This window comes from Diabrotica virgifera, chromosome 7, assembly GCF_917563875.1.
Source record: "Diabrotica virgifera virgifera chromosome 7, PGI_DIABVI_V3a".
Lineage (NCBI taxonomy): Eukaryota > Metazoa > Arthropoda > Insecta > Coleoptera > Chrysomelidae > Diabrotica > Diabrotica virgifera.
Window position 1 is genome coordinate 175,581,845 of NC_065449.1, and position 16,869 is coordinate 175,598,713.

A 16,869-nucleotide genomic window follows, 5' to 3' on the forward strand; every position below is an offset into this window, starting at 1 on the left:
AGACAGCATGATAGTATTAAGTTGGTTAGCCAGTGATTCGTCTAAATGGAAACAGTATGTTGCGAATAGGGTAGCATTAATTAAGGAATTGACTCCAGAGGTACATTTTCATCATGTACCAGGCTCAGGCAATCCTGCGGATATAAATTCTCGAGGTTCCTTTCCTCAGGAACTCTCAAATAATTCTCTGTGGTTTTATGGTCCTTCTTTCTTACAAGAAAGAATTATTGACTATTCAAATTTAAAGTTAATCCTACTAGACTCGTTACCGGAAGAAAAAACGGAACATTCTCGTTCACATCACGTCGCAATAGACGATGTGCTAGACTGGGTTGAATTTTTCTCGCGATTTTCTGAATATGAAAGACTAGTTAAGGCCGTTAGCCATGTATTTCGGTTCGTTCATAATGCTCGTTTCAAGGGAAGTAATAGTCGCTTGCAGTCAGGCAAGGTAGTAACCGCGGATGAACGACTAAATGCAGAAAATTTTATCGTTAAAAGTCTCCAAAGAAAATATTTCAAAGCTGAATACAAGGTTCTTTTAGACAATAGCACAAGAAGCTCGTCACGTATTTGGTCTCTATCTCCCTTCATCGATAATTCACGTGGACTTATATTGGTAGGTGGTCGGTTAAGCTCGTCTGAGCTGTCCTTTAACCATAAACATCCAGTTTTGTTGCCAAAGGACGACCACACAGTCTCGCTTTTAATAAAGTCTGTGCATATATCACTCGGACACGCTGGAGTTCAAGCTACTCTAGCTAATATTCGGCAACGGTTTTGGGTAATAAACGGTTTAAATGAGGTCAAGAAGGTTATTCACCGATGTATTCTTTGTCATAGATTTCGAGCAAAATTTGCTACTCAAATGATGGCCGGTATGCACAAGGACCGAGTTCAAATTTGTAGACCATTTTCTAAAGTTAGTGTCGACTATGCCGGTTACTTTTTGTTAAAAACCTCTAAGTTACGAAAGGCCGCTACTGAAAAGTGCTATATCGCCGTATTTGTTTGTATGGTGACAAAGGCTACACATCTCGAGGTTGTTACCAGCTTGTCAACCGATGCCTATCTAATGGCATTGAAAAGGTTTATAGCACGTAGGGGCAATCCTGCCCTTATATGGAGTGATAATGGTACAAATTTTTCTGGTGCAAGTAACAGATTCGTTGAATTGCACCACTTTTTTGCAAATAATGCAAACTCTAATTGCATCTTGGATTTCTGTGCAACAAATAGAATAGAATTTAAATTTATAGTACCTAAGGCACCACATTGGGCAGGTCTTCAAGAAGCCGCCGTAAAAAGCACGAAACGGCATTTATACCGAATAATGAAAAATCTCACAGTTACATATGAAGTTTTCTCTACAATCGTGACCCAAATAGAAGGAATTTTAAATTCGCGTCCTCTCTCCCCACTTTCTGAGGACCCAAATGATTATGGCTGCCTTACCCCTGGGCATTTTCTTATCGGAACTGCATTAACTGCTCATCCGGAAAAAGATCTCTCGCAACATAATTCGAATAGGTTGAATATATATCAGAAAATTTGTCAAGCTCGACAACTCTTTTGGAAAAGGTGGAAGTTAGAGTATCTTCATCAACTGCAACATCGACCTAAATGGTGTAAACCTGTTAAAAATATACAGATTAATGATCTAGTTATCTTACGCGACGACGATTCGCCTCCCCTTTGTTGGCCACTTGGACGTGTGATTGAGACATATCCCGGTAAGGATGGATTAGTCCGATCTATTAAAGTTAAAACTTCATCCGGGGAGTATGTTAGGCCCATTACACGTGTTTCACTTCTCCCGATTGATGATTCCAAACTCATGGAAGTTGGAATGTCATAGCCCAGGACATGATAGTCCAGTCATATTTGTAGTAGAGGTATTATGATTCAATTTTAGTTTTTAGCATTGTTACACAGTAGTATAAGATTTAGTTTACGGTTACATTCTGATCCATCTGGGATCTGGTCCTTCGAGATTTTTTTTTTTAGTTTATTAATTTATTTAGACATTTTGACAAGACATCGCCTTGTCAAGGCCGGCCAATATGTTCGAAACTCTCACAAAATATTCATAAAATTCAAAGAAGTACGTTCCTTATTTATGTTATCGTTCATATGCGGCATCTCCTATCTCTGGTAACGTCAAAGTGACAATTACAGAACAAAAATATATCTCCCGTAAAAGAAGGTCAAAAATTATCTCGTTGAAGAAAAAATTAGAACAGTAGCTCCAGAAGAGACAAGTATGTGTCTCACTCCTCGTATAATATAGTGATAGTGGATACATAGTTATATCAGAAGACTCAAATACTCTCTCTCTCGTTAAGTATCACTACGAAAAACGACGTTAAAATTTTAGTCAACTTGGTTCCTCGTACAATTGGAGTGAAAGATTGCTGCATATCGAGGCAGAGGCAAGAGATATCCAGCTGATGAGGTAAGGACATATTTATGAGCTCATAAAATAAAGGCCTAACGGACTATTTTCGTGCGCGGAACCATTTAAGAAACAATATCGTAGTTTTCTTTCATTCGTTCATTTTCATTAGTTTTAGTTTTTAATATATATGTATTACCGTTTTTTACTGTTCATAATTATTTATATTTAGGTACACATTATTTTATTTGCGTATATATCTTCTTCTTCTTCTTCATCTTTTTTATATAGAGGGAGAATTAGTTATATATGTATATATTTTTCACTTTACTTTAATATTAATTGTTTGATTTAGAATAAATGTGTTAAATTCTCGTCTCGTCAAATTCATTTCTCTAAATTTATCACTTTAAGAAGCAGTCTCGCTGGTACTTTTAGTGGTATCAGCTAATTACCTTTCTCAGCGAACCAGCACCTATAGAACCTGAGATTGGAACAATTTCATTAAAGTGGGGTCTATTTACCAGCCTCATAACATCAGTTTTTTATCAGAGAATGTACATAGCTGTAACATCTGTACATGCATTGGGTTCTTTTTCTTCTGTCTTGCTCTGGGCATACTCAGCTGCAAATAATATTGCTGCAATATGGCTGCAAACTTCACTATTACCGGCCAGACACATACAATGTGTATTTGCTATGCCATTGGAACTGGCTATCACCCAAGCACCTAGTGGTTTAGCATTAGCTTTTTGGGAATGCTTCACTTAAATATTTTATCTTTGTGGGAATGCTTCAACTACCAAAATTTATTTTTATTAGAGTATTTGCGTTCTTTACAATGATTGAGAATATTTTAAAATCAGACATTCATATAATATAATTTTAGAACAAACAATCATGATCATGACTGTTTATTATTCTCTTTTCTATCATAGCAACTACATGTCGTCGACCTAATCTGTAAACTGCGCAACTCCATTTATTCAAATTTTACAGGAGACACAAAAAATTATTTCTCTAAATATGACTAATATGAATACTACGTATCTCCCATTTTAAAAGATAGGATGCTAAAATGGAATATTTTATAGATAGGTACACATATCACTAACATTTGTACCTATATTGTTTAATGAGTATTTAATATTATTTACCACCAACTTTTTCTTGAAAATATCACTTTCTAAACAGTGAGGTCAGTCGTGTGGTATGACAAACTGGGGATTTACATATTTTTCAAACTAAATTTGCCGCAAGGGAGATAGGGTGTATACGAAGAGGTCACTATTTACTCTTCTGGTAAAATATGCATGTGCATCCTTTTTTAAACGAGTAGGAATTGTTTTAAATAAATGGCAGTAATAACTCATTTTCAGAGAAATATAGAGTTACAGAGTTTACAAATTAGGACGACAATATGTCTGGTTCCATACAGATATATAAACGTAAATACATAAATCTAATATTTTAAACCAATTTATCCAAAAGACACTAATACTGTTATCCATATATTTCTTAATGGTGAATAAATAAAATAAAGACATACCTTTCCAACAATAATATAGATATCATTAACAATTTTTACTCCTTTCAAAACAAATCCAGTTGTGAAGTCTTTTATGTGCCTGAAGGCTTTTGTATGCTTTCATCTGCTGCTTAAAGTAGTAACTGTGAGACTCTACCAGATAATATGTATAAATATGTATCTATAATAGCATTATAATAGTAATTGGTGGAATATGCGCATTACTGTAAAATCCAATTCTGATTGACTGAATTGTATATGGATCTAAATCTCCAATTATTTTCAGCTTCAATGAATATCTAAAACAATAAAAGAAATAATGTTATTGCTTGCAAAATTCATCATTATTGATAAATATCAGGGAAAAATGAACAGTAAATAAAAATTGTTTGGCCTACCTTTTTCTCCAACATTTTGAGTTTCCAATAATAATTTCCTTAAATAATCACTTTGTATTGTGGTAAATTTATAAAATTCACAAATGACAAACAAAAGTTTTAAAAACAGCCAACAAAATCCAAATGAATCCAAAATACGATGTCAAATCACAGCAATGAAATGAAACGACGGTGTCGTAAATGTGTCGTGAAAATACGGTGAAGTAGATGGGCTCGGTTTCACCCGCAAAAACGCTCCATCCAATATGGCAGAACAAACCTTTGGTAGTATATTCTGCTCTATATAAAATATGTAATTATAAAATTATATTATATTACATAAATATATAAATAATTATTAATTTTAATATCTAATTAATAACATATTCCATATATAACGTATAAAAACCTGCCCGTCGCCATATTGGATGTAGCACAAAAGTGTCAAATCAAGTAGTCCCATTTAGTAAATACAAAATCATCCCTTATGTCGTATCCACTCTCTCACATATCACTGCGGACGATACAAACATAACCTATAACCATACCTATAACCTTTGTTTTGTAACTTTTAAGCTTCTCCCAATTTCGTGACGTCAGCCGTCAGACTTCGGCTGTCTGAAATTAAAACGTCTTTTAAACGTATTTTAACGTCATTAATTTTACGCATTTAAAATCATCTACAAAAGACATCGGTATGACGTAATGCTCAACCACGTGTGTGTTCAACCAAAAACTGACGTTTCCTCGACGTTATTGACGTCTCTTGGTTGCCTGGGTCAGCTCTCCAAGAGCTTTCTAGAGGTATACTACACTTTGTACTAATGACCACGAAAACGAAATTACCAAAAAAAAATAGACCACTATGTTCGAATAATTTAAGAGGTGAAAATCGCCATGTCAACTTGTGTGTTTTTACCTCACAGTTACTGCAACTGCAGTCTTATGGCAAACAACACTATGTTGAATTAGTGCACTGAGCACCTAGCGGTAAACGCGTCATAGATGCCCGTTCTTCTAACAGGAATAAATCTCTTTGTTTTCATCTACTTTTTTTTATAGTTACATATTTTTGTTGTTTTTATAAAAATCGTGGTTATTAATACATTGTAATAAAGAATCAACAAATATTGTGTACCTTCTCTTAAAAATTGGTGTTTCTATTTCGAGTGATATTATACACATATATGGGTACATAGTTTCAAAAGTTATGCATCACTTAAAATTATGCTAAATTTAAAAAACATATAAAAAAACAGAAATAACAACAAGTATTATTAAATGATATTATTTTGTTGAGCCACAATATGACAACAACAAATTGACAATATTTAATTTAATCCAGGAACCGAAGCTTTTCACCCCGCAATTTTTACAGAATAGATCGATTGGCTTGAAAATTTAAGAATAAGTAGTGGATAGTCCAAGGATCAAGGATCAAAATATATATGATGTCGAAAGGCGCTTTTACCATGGAGGTGATTGCCACCCCATCTTGGGGGTGGCATTTTTTATTATATTTTGACCGCAAAAGTTGATAAAAACATTGATTTTAAGCAAAAAATGTTCTACAAATTTTTTTGATAAAATTAATATTTTTCGATTTATTCGCTATCGAAAGTGTTAGTTTTATATTGAAAAAAAATCAATGTTTTTCGATATTACACTCATTTACGATTCACTCAATTTTTGCTGTAGAAAATTTTTTTTCAAACCAAGTTCTTGGGAATTAATAACCTTCAATTTCATATGTAAACATTTTTTCGTATCTCTGATGCTAATGTTTCTATTCTGAAGAAAATGGTATTTTCTACCAAACTTCAAAAATTCGTTATTCGCTTTTAACTCCAGTTTTTTTTTAAATCTAATCATTCTAAGCCAGGCAAACTTCTGGCATCTATTACTAATACATAAATAAAGAAGTATGAATATGACCAATGTCTCAAAACACCGCTCACTTACATTATTATGCTTAGAAATGGATTTCTCGTTTTTTTTTTCAAAAAATTACGTTAATTTTTAAATCGTAACTTTTTTATTTTTTATCCCATAAAGTTTAGTAAAAAAAATTTTGTAGGTTTCTACAAGATCTATAAGACTATTAATATTAAATCCTTTTAAGTCATTACTCGCAAAAAGAAATGACTATAAAATGGTTGGTAAAGGTGGCTTTTGCACGTTATTACAAGTTTTAATTGAGGCGTTCTTTGCAAAAACCCCAGTTGTCATTTTTTTTTCGAAAATGGACTTATGGCTTCTATGGATTGAAGGACTAATTACCTACGTTCCTTGCGTAAGAAACTTCCATTAAAATCACAGTAGTCCAAAATATAAGCGACAAAAATATAGGCGATTCCGCATAAACCCCATATTATGTCAAGCGCAATTCCCTTCAAAACCATAGTTGTTAATGACTATTGGTGTTTTTGCGGGAAACTTTATCGCTTGGCTGTCAGTAGGTTTTTATAGGTTAAAGTCCCTTCGAATATTTGTGTTGTGTGATTTTATAAGTAAACACCATTTTTCGTTCATTTTTTATTTTGGTTTATTACTATAAATATCGTTTTTCCTATAAATTAATGAAAAATTCCTGCAAAAACCCCATATGTCAAATGAATAAATGTCCTTCATAAATAAACAAAAGGAAAAATAATGTTATTTGTATTGTAAACTGTGTGTAATCATCAAAATAATAAATCACTAATTTGAGAATTTTCGTAAACTTAATACGGTTCAAATAAATAATAGTATGGTATAGTTAGACCCAAACCCAGACATCCAAAGTGAAAGTTCTCATCCAACACCAAATTGTTCTATATGGTCCACGTAATGTTCAGAAAAAAGTCACATCATTTTGAGCGTCGGGTTTGGGGGGAGAGGGGGAGAAATCTGCAAATTCGTAGTTTTTTACGTTTTTCGTCAATATTTCTAAAACTAAGCGGTTTAGCGTGAACAACCTTCTACACAGAATTGTTCTACATTAAATTTGAAATAAAAAAGGCCCTATGCATAACCCTTCTAAAATGAACTGTTCCAAAGTTACGGAGGTAGTATAGTATAATTGGTCCAAAAAAAGCCTAACCCAGACATCCAAAGTAAAAGTTTTCCTTCAACACCAAATTGTTCTATATGGTCCACATATTGTTCAGTAAAAAGTTACACCATTTTGAGGGTCCGGTTTGGGGGGGAGATGGGGGAGAAGTCGGTAAATTAGTAGCTTTTTTAAGTTTTTCGTCAATATTTCTAAAACTGTGCTTTAGGGTAAGGAATATTCTATAGAAAAATGTTCTGCATAAAATTTAAAACAAAAAAGGTTCTATACATAATTGTTATAAAATCAACGGTTCCAGAGTTACGGAGGGTGAAAAGTGGAGGTTTTCGATACTCTTTATATTTATCGATATCTCCCCCCTCTGCCCCCCAAACCCGACGGTTAAAATGGTGTGACTTTTTTCTGAACATTATGTGGACCATATAGAACAATTTGGTGTTGGAGGATAAATTTCACTTTGGATGTCTCGGTTTTTGGTATAGTTATATCATAAATATTGCCCAAAAATATAAAAAGTATCGAAAACCTCGACTTTTCACCCTCCGTAACTCTGGAACCGTTGATTTTATAACAATTTTGTGTAGAACATTTTTTGTTTTAAATTTCATGTAGAACAATTTTGTATATAACATTGTTTACGCTAAAGCATAGTTTCAGAAATATTGACGAAAAACTTAAAAAAACTACTAATTTACCGGATTCAGTGTAGCTTTTTACTGAACAATATGTGGACCATATAGAACATTTTGGTGTTGGAGGAAAACTTTTACTTTGGATGTTTGGGTTAGGCCTTTTTTTGGACCAGTTATACTATACTACCTCCGTAACATTGGAACCATTCATTTTAGAAAGATTATGCACAGGGCCTTTTTTATTTCAAATTTAATGTAGAACAATTTTGTATAGAGGGTTGTTCATGCTAAACCGCATAGTTTTAGAAATATTGGCGAAAAACTTAAAAAACTACGAATTTACCGATTTCTCCCCCCTCCCCCCTCCCCCCCTCCCAAACCCGTCGCTCAAAATGGTGTGAGTTTTTCTGGACATTGTGTGGACCATACAGAACAATTTGGTGTTGAAGGATAACTTTCACTTTGGATGTCTGGGTTATGCCATATTTTGGATCAACTATACTATACTATAACTTTTTTTTAAATATCTCCAATGTTGTAAATAATGACAACTGTGGTTTTTGCAAAGAACGCCTCAATTGTCAATAGCCCACTCAATTTTTGCCACAGAAAAAATTTTTGCTAACGCCTTTCTTAGGAATTAAATAAGCTACAATTTTACAGTTAAATATTTTTTCGTATCTCTGTTGATAATCTTTCTATTCTGAAGAAAAGGGCATTTTTTACCAAACTACAAAAATTCGTTATTCGCTTTTAACTCCATTTTTTGAAACTAATCATTCTAAGCCGGTCAAACCCCTTGAACCTATTAAATAATACATAAATATAGAAAACAAAATAAGGTCAATGATTAATTTTAATTAGGGTGCTAAGTATGGGGAAGTTTCCGATCAATTTTTCGCTGAACAAAATAGGGACTGGCATTCTTTTCATTATAAGTCAGTTAATTTTTGAGCTAGAAACCTTTTTTATTTATATAGATAGATATTTTTAAATGTATAGCAACATGATTTTGTACAACAGAAGTGAAAGAAAAATGCAAATAGAAGAAAAAAGCTTACGTAAAATACATGTCAAATGAGAAACAAGAGGCATACGATAATTATAATATAATCAGAAACGAAACATATTTAGTCGTAAGAAGAATAAAAAATTATTTTGACGTTTTTTTAAAGAAATCAAACATGATATTTATGGTGTCCAAAAGGAAATATGGCGCTTTACAAGAGGTCAAAAATTTAAGGCAAAGGAACTAATAGAACCAAAACACATAGAAAATGATACATGGATTAACTATCAAAAAAGCCCTATCCAAACGATTTACGGAAATATTTTGGAGCAGCAATGACAGAACAATTACTAACATTAAATAACAAAATCCTAAAACAAAATAAAATATCGGAAGAATGGAGAACGAGCGAACTAATTCTACTATTCAAATAAGTAGATAAAAAGAAGCCAGAAAACTACAGAAGTATCAACTTGTTAAATAATACTTTAAAACTTACAACTAAAATTTTACAAGACCTACTGAATCAGAGGATAAGTTTAGCAGATAAACAATATGATTTTCGTACTGGAAGATCGTGTACAGATGCAATATTAATCATAAAGCAAATTACTGAGAAACCACTAGAGAATAATAGACCAGCATTTCTATTCCTAATTGACTTGAAAAAAACATGTGTTGCAGTAAGACCCACAGATGTAACCCAACTTTTGTATAATAGAGAAGTCCCTCTAGATTCTAGATATCATAAAAACTATTGAATATATCTAAAAACCACAAAATTGAAGTCAGAATATACGGATAACTTACGGAACCTATAAATATAGGCAGCGGATAGTGATGAGCAAAACAAGAACAAGACCAAGACCAGGCTAGTCTTGGTCTTGGTCTTGTTCTTGCAAGCTTGGTCTTGGTCTTGGTCTTGCAGCTAAAAGGCAGTCTTGGTCTTGGTCTTGGTCTTGCATTAGCCGGTCTTGTTCTTGGTCTTGGTCTTGCTGCAAGGGTCTTGCTTTTTTGGTAGTAATAATTTGAACCAAACAATTTCGAATAAAATGTACATTGAAATAAATAAAGATGTGAAGAATGAAACTATATTATTTGCTTTAAAATTTTAACAGAATGTAGAATATAGTTTCAAACGGATACCAATTTTAACATTATACATTCACCTAATGACCTAATTATTTTTCTCTATATAAAGAGATTAGAGTATACTTTTATAATGGTAATGTTTATCAGTAGGAAAAACCTGCATTTACAACCCTTGTTGCAGTTGCCGGCCTTCGGTTGTGTCACGTTGTGTTTTGCATGCTGTCGATACCTGCCGCCTGCCTTCAGACCACGTCTTGAGTCTGGATTATTGATTATTGCCCCTGTATTTTAATAAAATGTTAAAGAAAAAGAGCTTCTTAAAGGTGCCACAAATGGTCGGGGACCTTCAATTCACGGATTTTACGAAAAGGGATAAACGGTTTATAGTTGTTAAATAATGATCTGCTCCTTTCACTCGAACATTGTAGTATTTATCCTACGAGGGTCAAATTTAAGAACATAAATTAAATTTTTTTAAGAGAACACAAAAATCAAATATTTTTTTTTCTACTTAATCATTATTTAATATAATTAACTTTTTTTATAAACTAACTAAAACATACTTTTTAGTAAATACGTTCATATTTACCATACCTATTTATAGACCTAATACTATAACATAATAACTATACCTAATGGGGAGTTATAAACGCTTAATTCAGTAATTTGTTATCTTGCAGTTCTTTAATTTTATTTAAACTACATTGCTCTGGTAACACGAGTTATTCGCACTTTTTATTTTCACATATTTTTGGATTGAATACCCATTATGACATTTAAAAAGTTGAAAATATTCGGATGTGGATAGTAAAAACTAGAATTTAAAACACACTGAAATGATGCGCATGCATTTCAAGTGCGGCACATACTATGAAATCAGTAAACTTCTTTACGCGTTTGTCATCCGGGATTTCCACAAATAATTCAACTTCCAACTTTCGTTGATTGTAAAAAATTAATCCAAAAAATAATTTTAAAAATTTCCCAGTATCGGAATTTTTGTCATTACATATATTCAGAAACTGAACCTAAGCTTTGGATTTTGCGATACCAAGCTTGACACATTACAATCGACAACCAGTTATTTTTTATTCAGGCCACAATGCTTTCACAGCATTGTGAATCCCTTTTCAAAATTTATTATGATATTGTTTGTATTAATTTTAAATTTAACGACCTACATTTTTCCTCGATTATGCGAAAAGAATTGAAATAAGTGTCAGTATTTTTATTAGACAAAAAAGCGAAAACTACTTGTACATAAAAACCATTTTTAATTGCATTTTTTTAAATGGATTACCCTATCTATAATTACATTTTTTTGTCTTACAAGTAATTTCAATTGTCCTTGAACTGTCGCCGTTTGAAAACTTGCCTTCTGGACACTTTGAAGGTTGAGAAAATGCAAACCGTTTGACTTAATCAAAACGACTTAAAAATATAACCAAAATATTATGTATTTTAAAAATTCGATATTGTTTAAGGTTTCTTACAATGTCAGTATATATTATTGAACTAAAAAATAAAGTTAAATAATAAAAACCAATTTTTCTCAAAAAAGTGCAAGAGTCTTGCAGGTTGGTCTTGGTCTTGCGTGGTCTTGCAAGGTTCGGTCTTGGTCTTGGTCTTGTTCTTGTAAGCTTGGTCTTGGTCTTGGTCTTGCAACCAAAAGGCGGTCTTGGTCTTGGTCTTGGTCTTGGTCTTGCTGCAAGACCAAGACCAAGACCGCAAGACCAAGACCAGTCTCGCTCATCACTAGCAGCGGAATAAGACAGGGAGACTAATTTAGTCCTATGATCTTCAATTCTAAACGTCAACACAGGAGGAGGATATAGAATGGGAAACGAAAAAGTAAAATACTCTGCTACGCAGACGATGCAATATTGATAGCCCAAGATGAAGGTAGTCTGCAAATATTAGTCCACAGATTTAACATAAGAGCAACAAAATTTAATATGCCAATTTCATCTCAGAAAACTAAAACAATAGTAATCAGTAAAGAATCAATCAGATGCAAAATAAAAATTGATGGTATCAGTATTGAACAAGTAATGGAAGTAAAATACCTTGGAATTAAAGTTACGGAGACTTCGACAAAGAAGTGAGAAATCAAGTACAAAAAGCGAATAGACTGGCAGCATGCCTTAATAACACTATATGGCGAATCCGACATATTGACACTGAGCTAGTGTCAAGAAATCATAAAGCCAGTGTAAGACCAATAATGAATATGCATCAGAAACAAGACCCGATGCAGCCACAACACAAAGACTACTGAAAACGGCAGAGATGATAGTAGTACTGAGAAAAATTACAGGACATACTCTGAGAGATAGAAAGAGGAGTAAAGACATTAGAATACAATGTAACGTACAGTGTATAAAGGAATGGACACTAAATAGACAAAAGGAATGGAATAACCACATAACCAGAAAGGCGGAGACACGTGTGGTCAAAATAGCAAGAGATAAATCACCAATCGGTAGAAGTATCAGCCGACCACACAAAAATGAGTGACAACCTTCCACATAGAGGTATCAGTCTGCCAGTGAACAAGCAGAATTGCTTATAAAGAGGAAGAAGAAGAAGAAATTTTTGTTCTCATGCTGGACTTGCCGTCTGTTTTCTTTACCTCCTCTCCAAATTTTATTTTTGTCCATGACTAGCACTGTATTATTTTTTAAAATTAAGTTTAGACCTTCTAAAACGGCATTTGCAATTTTAGCAGCAGCTTTTTTGGATACACCTGTCAAATCAACAGCCTTAGAAGTCTTAGAAAGCTTAAGTATTTTTTCCTGCCGACTGTATTTTTTTTCGTTTAACAATAGAATACGACAACAAAACTTTTTTTATTAGAACCAAGCAGTTTTTTAACAAAAAAAAAAACTTCAAGGGCCAGGGGGTCCGGTTAACTACTTTTTAAACTGGCCCAAATTTGGCATAGGATTATATAAATACTAGTTCCAACTTTCGGCAACTAGCCTTGAAGAAAAGTAAAAAAAAATTCGGCTAAAGAAATTTTTAATGGCCAGGGGGGCCGGTTAATTATTTGTTAGCGGCCCAAATTTGGTATAGGGTGATATAAATGCTAATTCCAACATTTCGCTACTAGCCTTGTAAAAAATTTAAAAAAATGTAGGTCCGGCCTAATGTATAGTAATCTCTATATAATAATTTTAGACCAGAAGTACGGGAACTAGTAAAATGTATTTTATATCAATTTAATTTGGCAAATCAGTTTATACTAACATATGTCATACCAGCCCAATTCTTGTCTACAGAGGTAAGCAAGCTTTTTATCATATTCAGCACATATCGATTCATAATTTCAGTTTTAAGCACATTGCTAAAAATATGTCAATTTTTAATCACTGTTATTAAAAATATTGACATAAAAATTTTCTTTTAAAAGGCACCTTTAGCACGAGGAAAACGCGTTCCAAGATTGCAGCTCTAATTTTGAATATTTTGTTGAGACATTTGGCACACATATTCGTAATATAGTAAAGAATGGCGTTACAGAGCTCAATTTGAAAAATATGATAGTATGTGGAAATTACTCTATAACAAAATAAAATATTGCAAAATCCAGCCTGTATCGCCATTAAAAAGAACAAAAAAAATACACTTTCTACAAATAAACTTTTATATACCATTCCTATCTCTAACAAAAAATCGAACTTCACTGACTTGGCATCATTTAGTGCGCCTATGAGTATAAATTATTATTTTTGATAGTATAAAATATAATGTCACTGTCACTGTGGTACTGCCAACTCACTGTTGCCGCACTGTTGAAAGTTCGCAGAACTTTAGAAAAACAAAAATATTGATGACGCGCTAATGTTGCCTCTCAATATTAACATTAAAATATAACACAATAACACTAGTTTTATTGCTTGTTTGAAGTGTTTTGTAATTTGCGTAGTTTATAAATATGTTTTATACAGGGTGTCCCGAAAAGAATGGTCATAAATTATACCACAGATTCTGGGGTCAAAAATATGTTGATTAAACCTGACTTACCTATATACAATAGTGCACACAAAAAAAGTTACAGCCCTTTGAATTTACAAAATGAAAATCGATTTTTTTTCATATATCGAAAACCCCTCGAGATTTTTCATTGAAAATGGACATGTGGCATTATTATGGCAGCAGCATCTTAAAAAAAAATTAAAGTGAAATTTGTCCACCTATAAAAATTTTAAGGGGGTTTTGTTCCTTTAAACCCCCCCAAACTTTTGTGTACGTTCCAATTAAATTATTATTGTGACACCATTAGTTAAACAAAATGTTTTTAAAACTTTTTTGCCTTTTAGTACTTTTTTGATAAACCAGTGTTTATCGACCTATTTTGAATATTTGTCGAATCCACCACATCTTTGTATATGGTTAAGTACGATTATAGAGACCTGTTAATAATCTGAAAATGTATTTATAATTTACATTTTTAGGTATATTTTGAAAAAAAAGCCATATCTCGATAAAAGGTAATTTGTCAAAAAAAGACTAAGCGGCAAAAAAGTTTTAAAAACACTGTGTTTAACTAATGGTACCACAATAATAGTGTAATTGGAACGTACACAACCATTTGGGGGGTTTAAAGGAACAAAACCCCCATAAAATTTTTATGTAAATATATTAAAAAAGAAGCCGCATCTCGATAAAAACTGGCTTATTGAAAAAATACTGAGAGTCAAAAAAGTTTTAAAAACGTTGTGTTTAACTAATGATACCACAATAATGAATTATTTGGAACGTATACAAAAGTATGGGGGGGTTTAAGGGAACAAAACTCCCATAAAATTTTTATGGGGTGGACAAACTTCACTATAATTTTGTTTTAAGATGTTACTGCCATAAGAATGATACATGTCAATTTTCAATAAAAAATCTCTAATAGTTTTCGATATATTGAAAAAAATCGATTTTCATTTTGTAACTTCAAAGGGCTGTAACTTTTTTTACGAGCACATTTGTACTAAGGTAAGTTAGGTTCAATCGAACTATTTTTGACCGCAGAATGTGTGGTATAATTTATGACCAATCTTTTCGGGACACCCTGTATATGTGTTCTACAAGTGTTTAAATTTAATGGTGATCTTTTATATCTTTTTTTTTAATATTTTGCAGTATGTAACATTTTTTTTATAATAAGACTAGTAAATAATTAGTATGCCTTTTAGATTAATTATAAATCCCTTTACAAGCAACAATGTTACGCCCTTGGCCTAACTGCTCTGGTTATTTCTCTGTCGGAATGACAATCGAAATTATTTCATGGGACAATAACGGGCCTGGATGGTCAGAGTTGTAAATGTTACCGTTTTTTTATTGCAGCCTTCTCAAAACAAGGTGTTTTGAAAATAGACCAGAGCACTTGGCTATTGTTAACATTTTTTGGACATATCGAAATAACGGTTAAAATCCTCTCAACAAGTTCACTACTAAAATCCCGTTAGGTACCCTACTTAAAACGGGGATGTGTATTGCAATTTATTTTATAACTATTATTTTATAACTAAAGGAAATCTTTTTACTCAATAACTTACCGTCTTCTGCTTTTTCGGCATGTTCCCTTATATTGTTTAGATTACCTAGAAACAGCCTCGTTTGTGCGAAAGCACAGTTTTAATTTTTTTGAGAGGGGATGTATAGCCACTTTTTTTTTAAGAAAAAGCATCGAAAAGATTGCGAATAGGAAAGGACTGGGTGAATGAGTATCTTCGGGTGCAGACGTATCTGTCTCGTATCTAATATCTTATCTGCAATATATCTTGTGAGTGAGAAATCACTTTATTATTTTATCTGAGTGTGAGTTCACTTTATTATCTTCCTGAATTAGATCTAACATCCGATTAGATCCAAAACACAATATAAGTAATTTTAGTGCATGAATACTAGTTAAAGTACAGTTAGATTTAGTGCAATTTAAGAGACAACATCATCAGAGTTACTGTAAGTGTCTTAATTAACAATACCTCCAATTATCTCCAAAAGTATAGCAATCTACGGGCTATCGACCTCAAACCTTTCTTCATCTGTAATTAAGGCTAACCACCGATGTAATGTAGTTCACTAAAGGACAGCGATTTCATTAGGTTTCTTAATTTTCCCCTTGTGACCCCAAAAAGTTAAGTGGCGACCTGTATCTCTTTTCATTTCTATGGCAATTTTACCTACCTATCTATTTATCTGTTTCTCTCCCTTTTCTAATCAACCTTGTCTTGTCTTATCGTTCAGAGTCATTCAGAGAGAAACATGGCGCCTCAGAAGAACGGTCGTGTTTACGACTCGGAAGTTAAGTGTTGTAAAAAGTGTTATAAAGTTGCACAAAGTGGTCTATTATGTGCGAATTGTGGAACGTTATCCCATAGTGGCTGCCTGAAGCAACTAAAATCGATCAAATATATCGATGATGAGACAGTTATATGCTGTGAGGAGAGTGTGAGGTTAAGTGATCCACCAAACAAAACCTTGGATAGTGAGGCTGACGATGAGGATCCGAGACAAACTGAAATAAGGTACTTAAAGAAAATTATTAATCAGAATGAAACAATAATATCAAATCAACAAATTACGATAAATTTATTGAAGGAACAACTAGATTTATTTAAATATATGCAAATAGCTGATCAGTCGCCATCTACAAAACAAAATACGAATTCAATCAACCATTCAAACAGAGACCCAAATTTTGAACGACCGAAACAGTCTAGCAGTAAAATATATCCAAAAAACGAAAACACTACACCCGCAAAAAATGTTGCTGTAAATGAAA

At 32.8% G+C, this 16,869-nt stretch overlaps 1 protein-coding gene across 1 annotated transcript in view; it reads left to right on the forward strand.

The window, feature by feature from the left end:
* Positions 1-16,869, forward strand: part of LOC126887631 (odorant receptor Or2-like) — an 82,848-nt gene that overhangs the window by 45,810 nt on the left and 20,169 nt on the right. Inside the window, exon 4 of the mRNA XM_050655237.1 lies at positions 13,266-13,368. Coding sequence (XP_050511194.1) covers positions 13,266-13,368 — 103 coding nt within the window. The remainder of the gene's footprint in view (positions 1-13,265; positions 13,369-16,869) is intronic.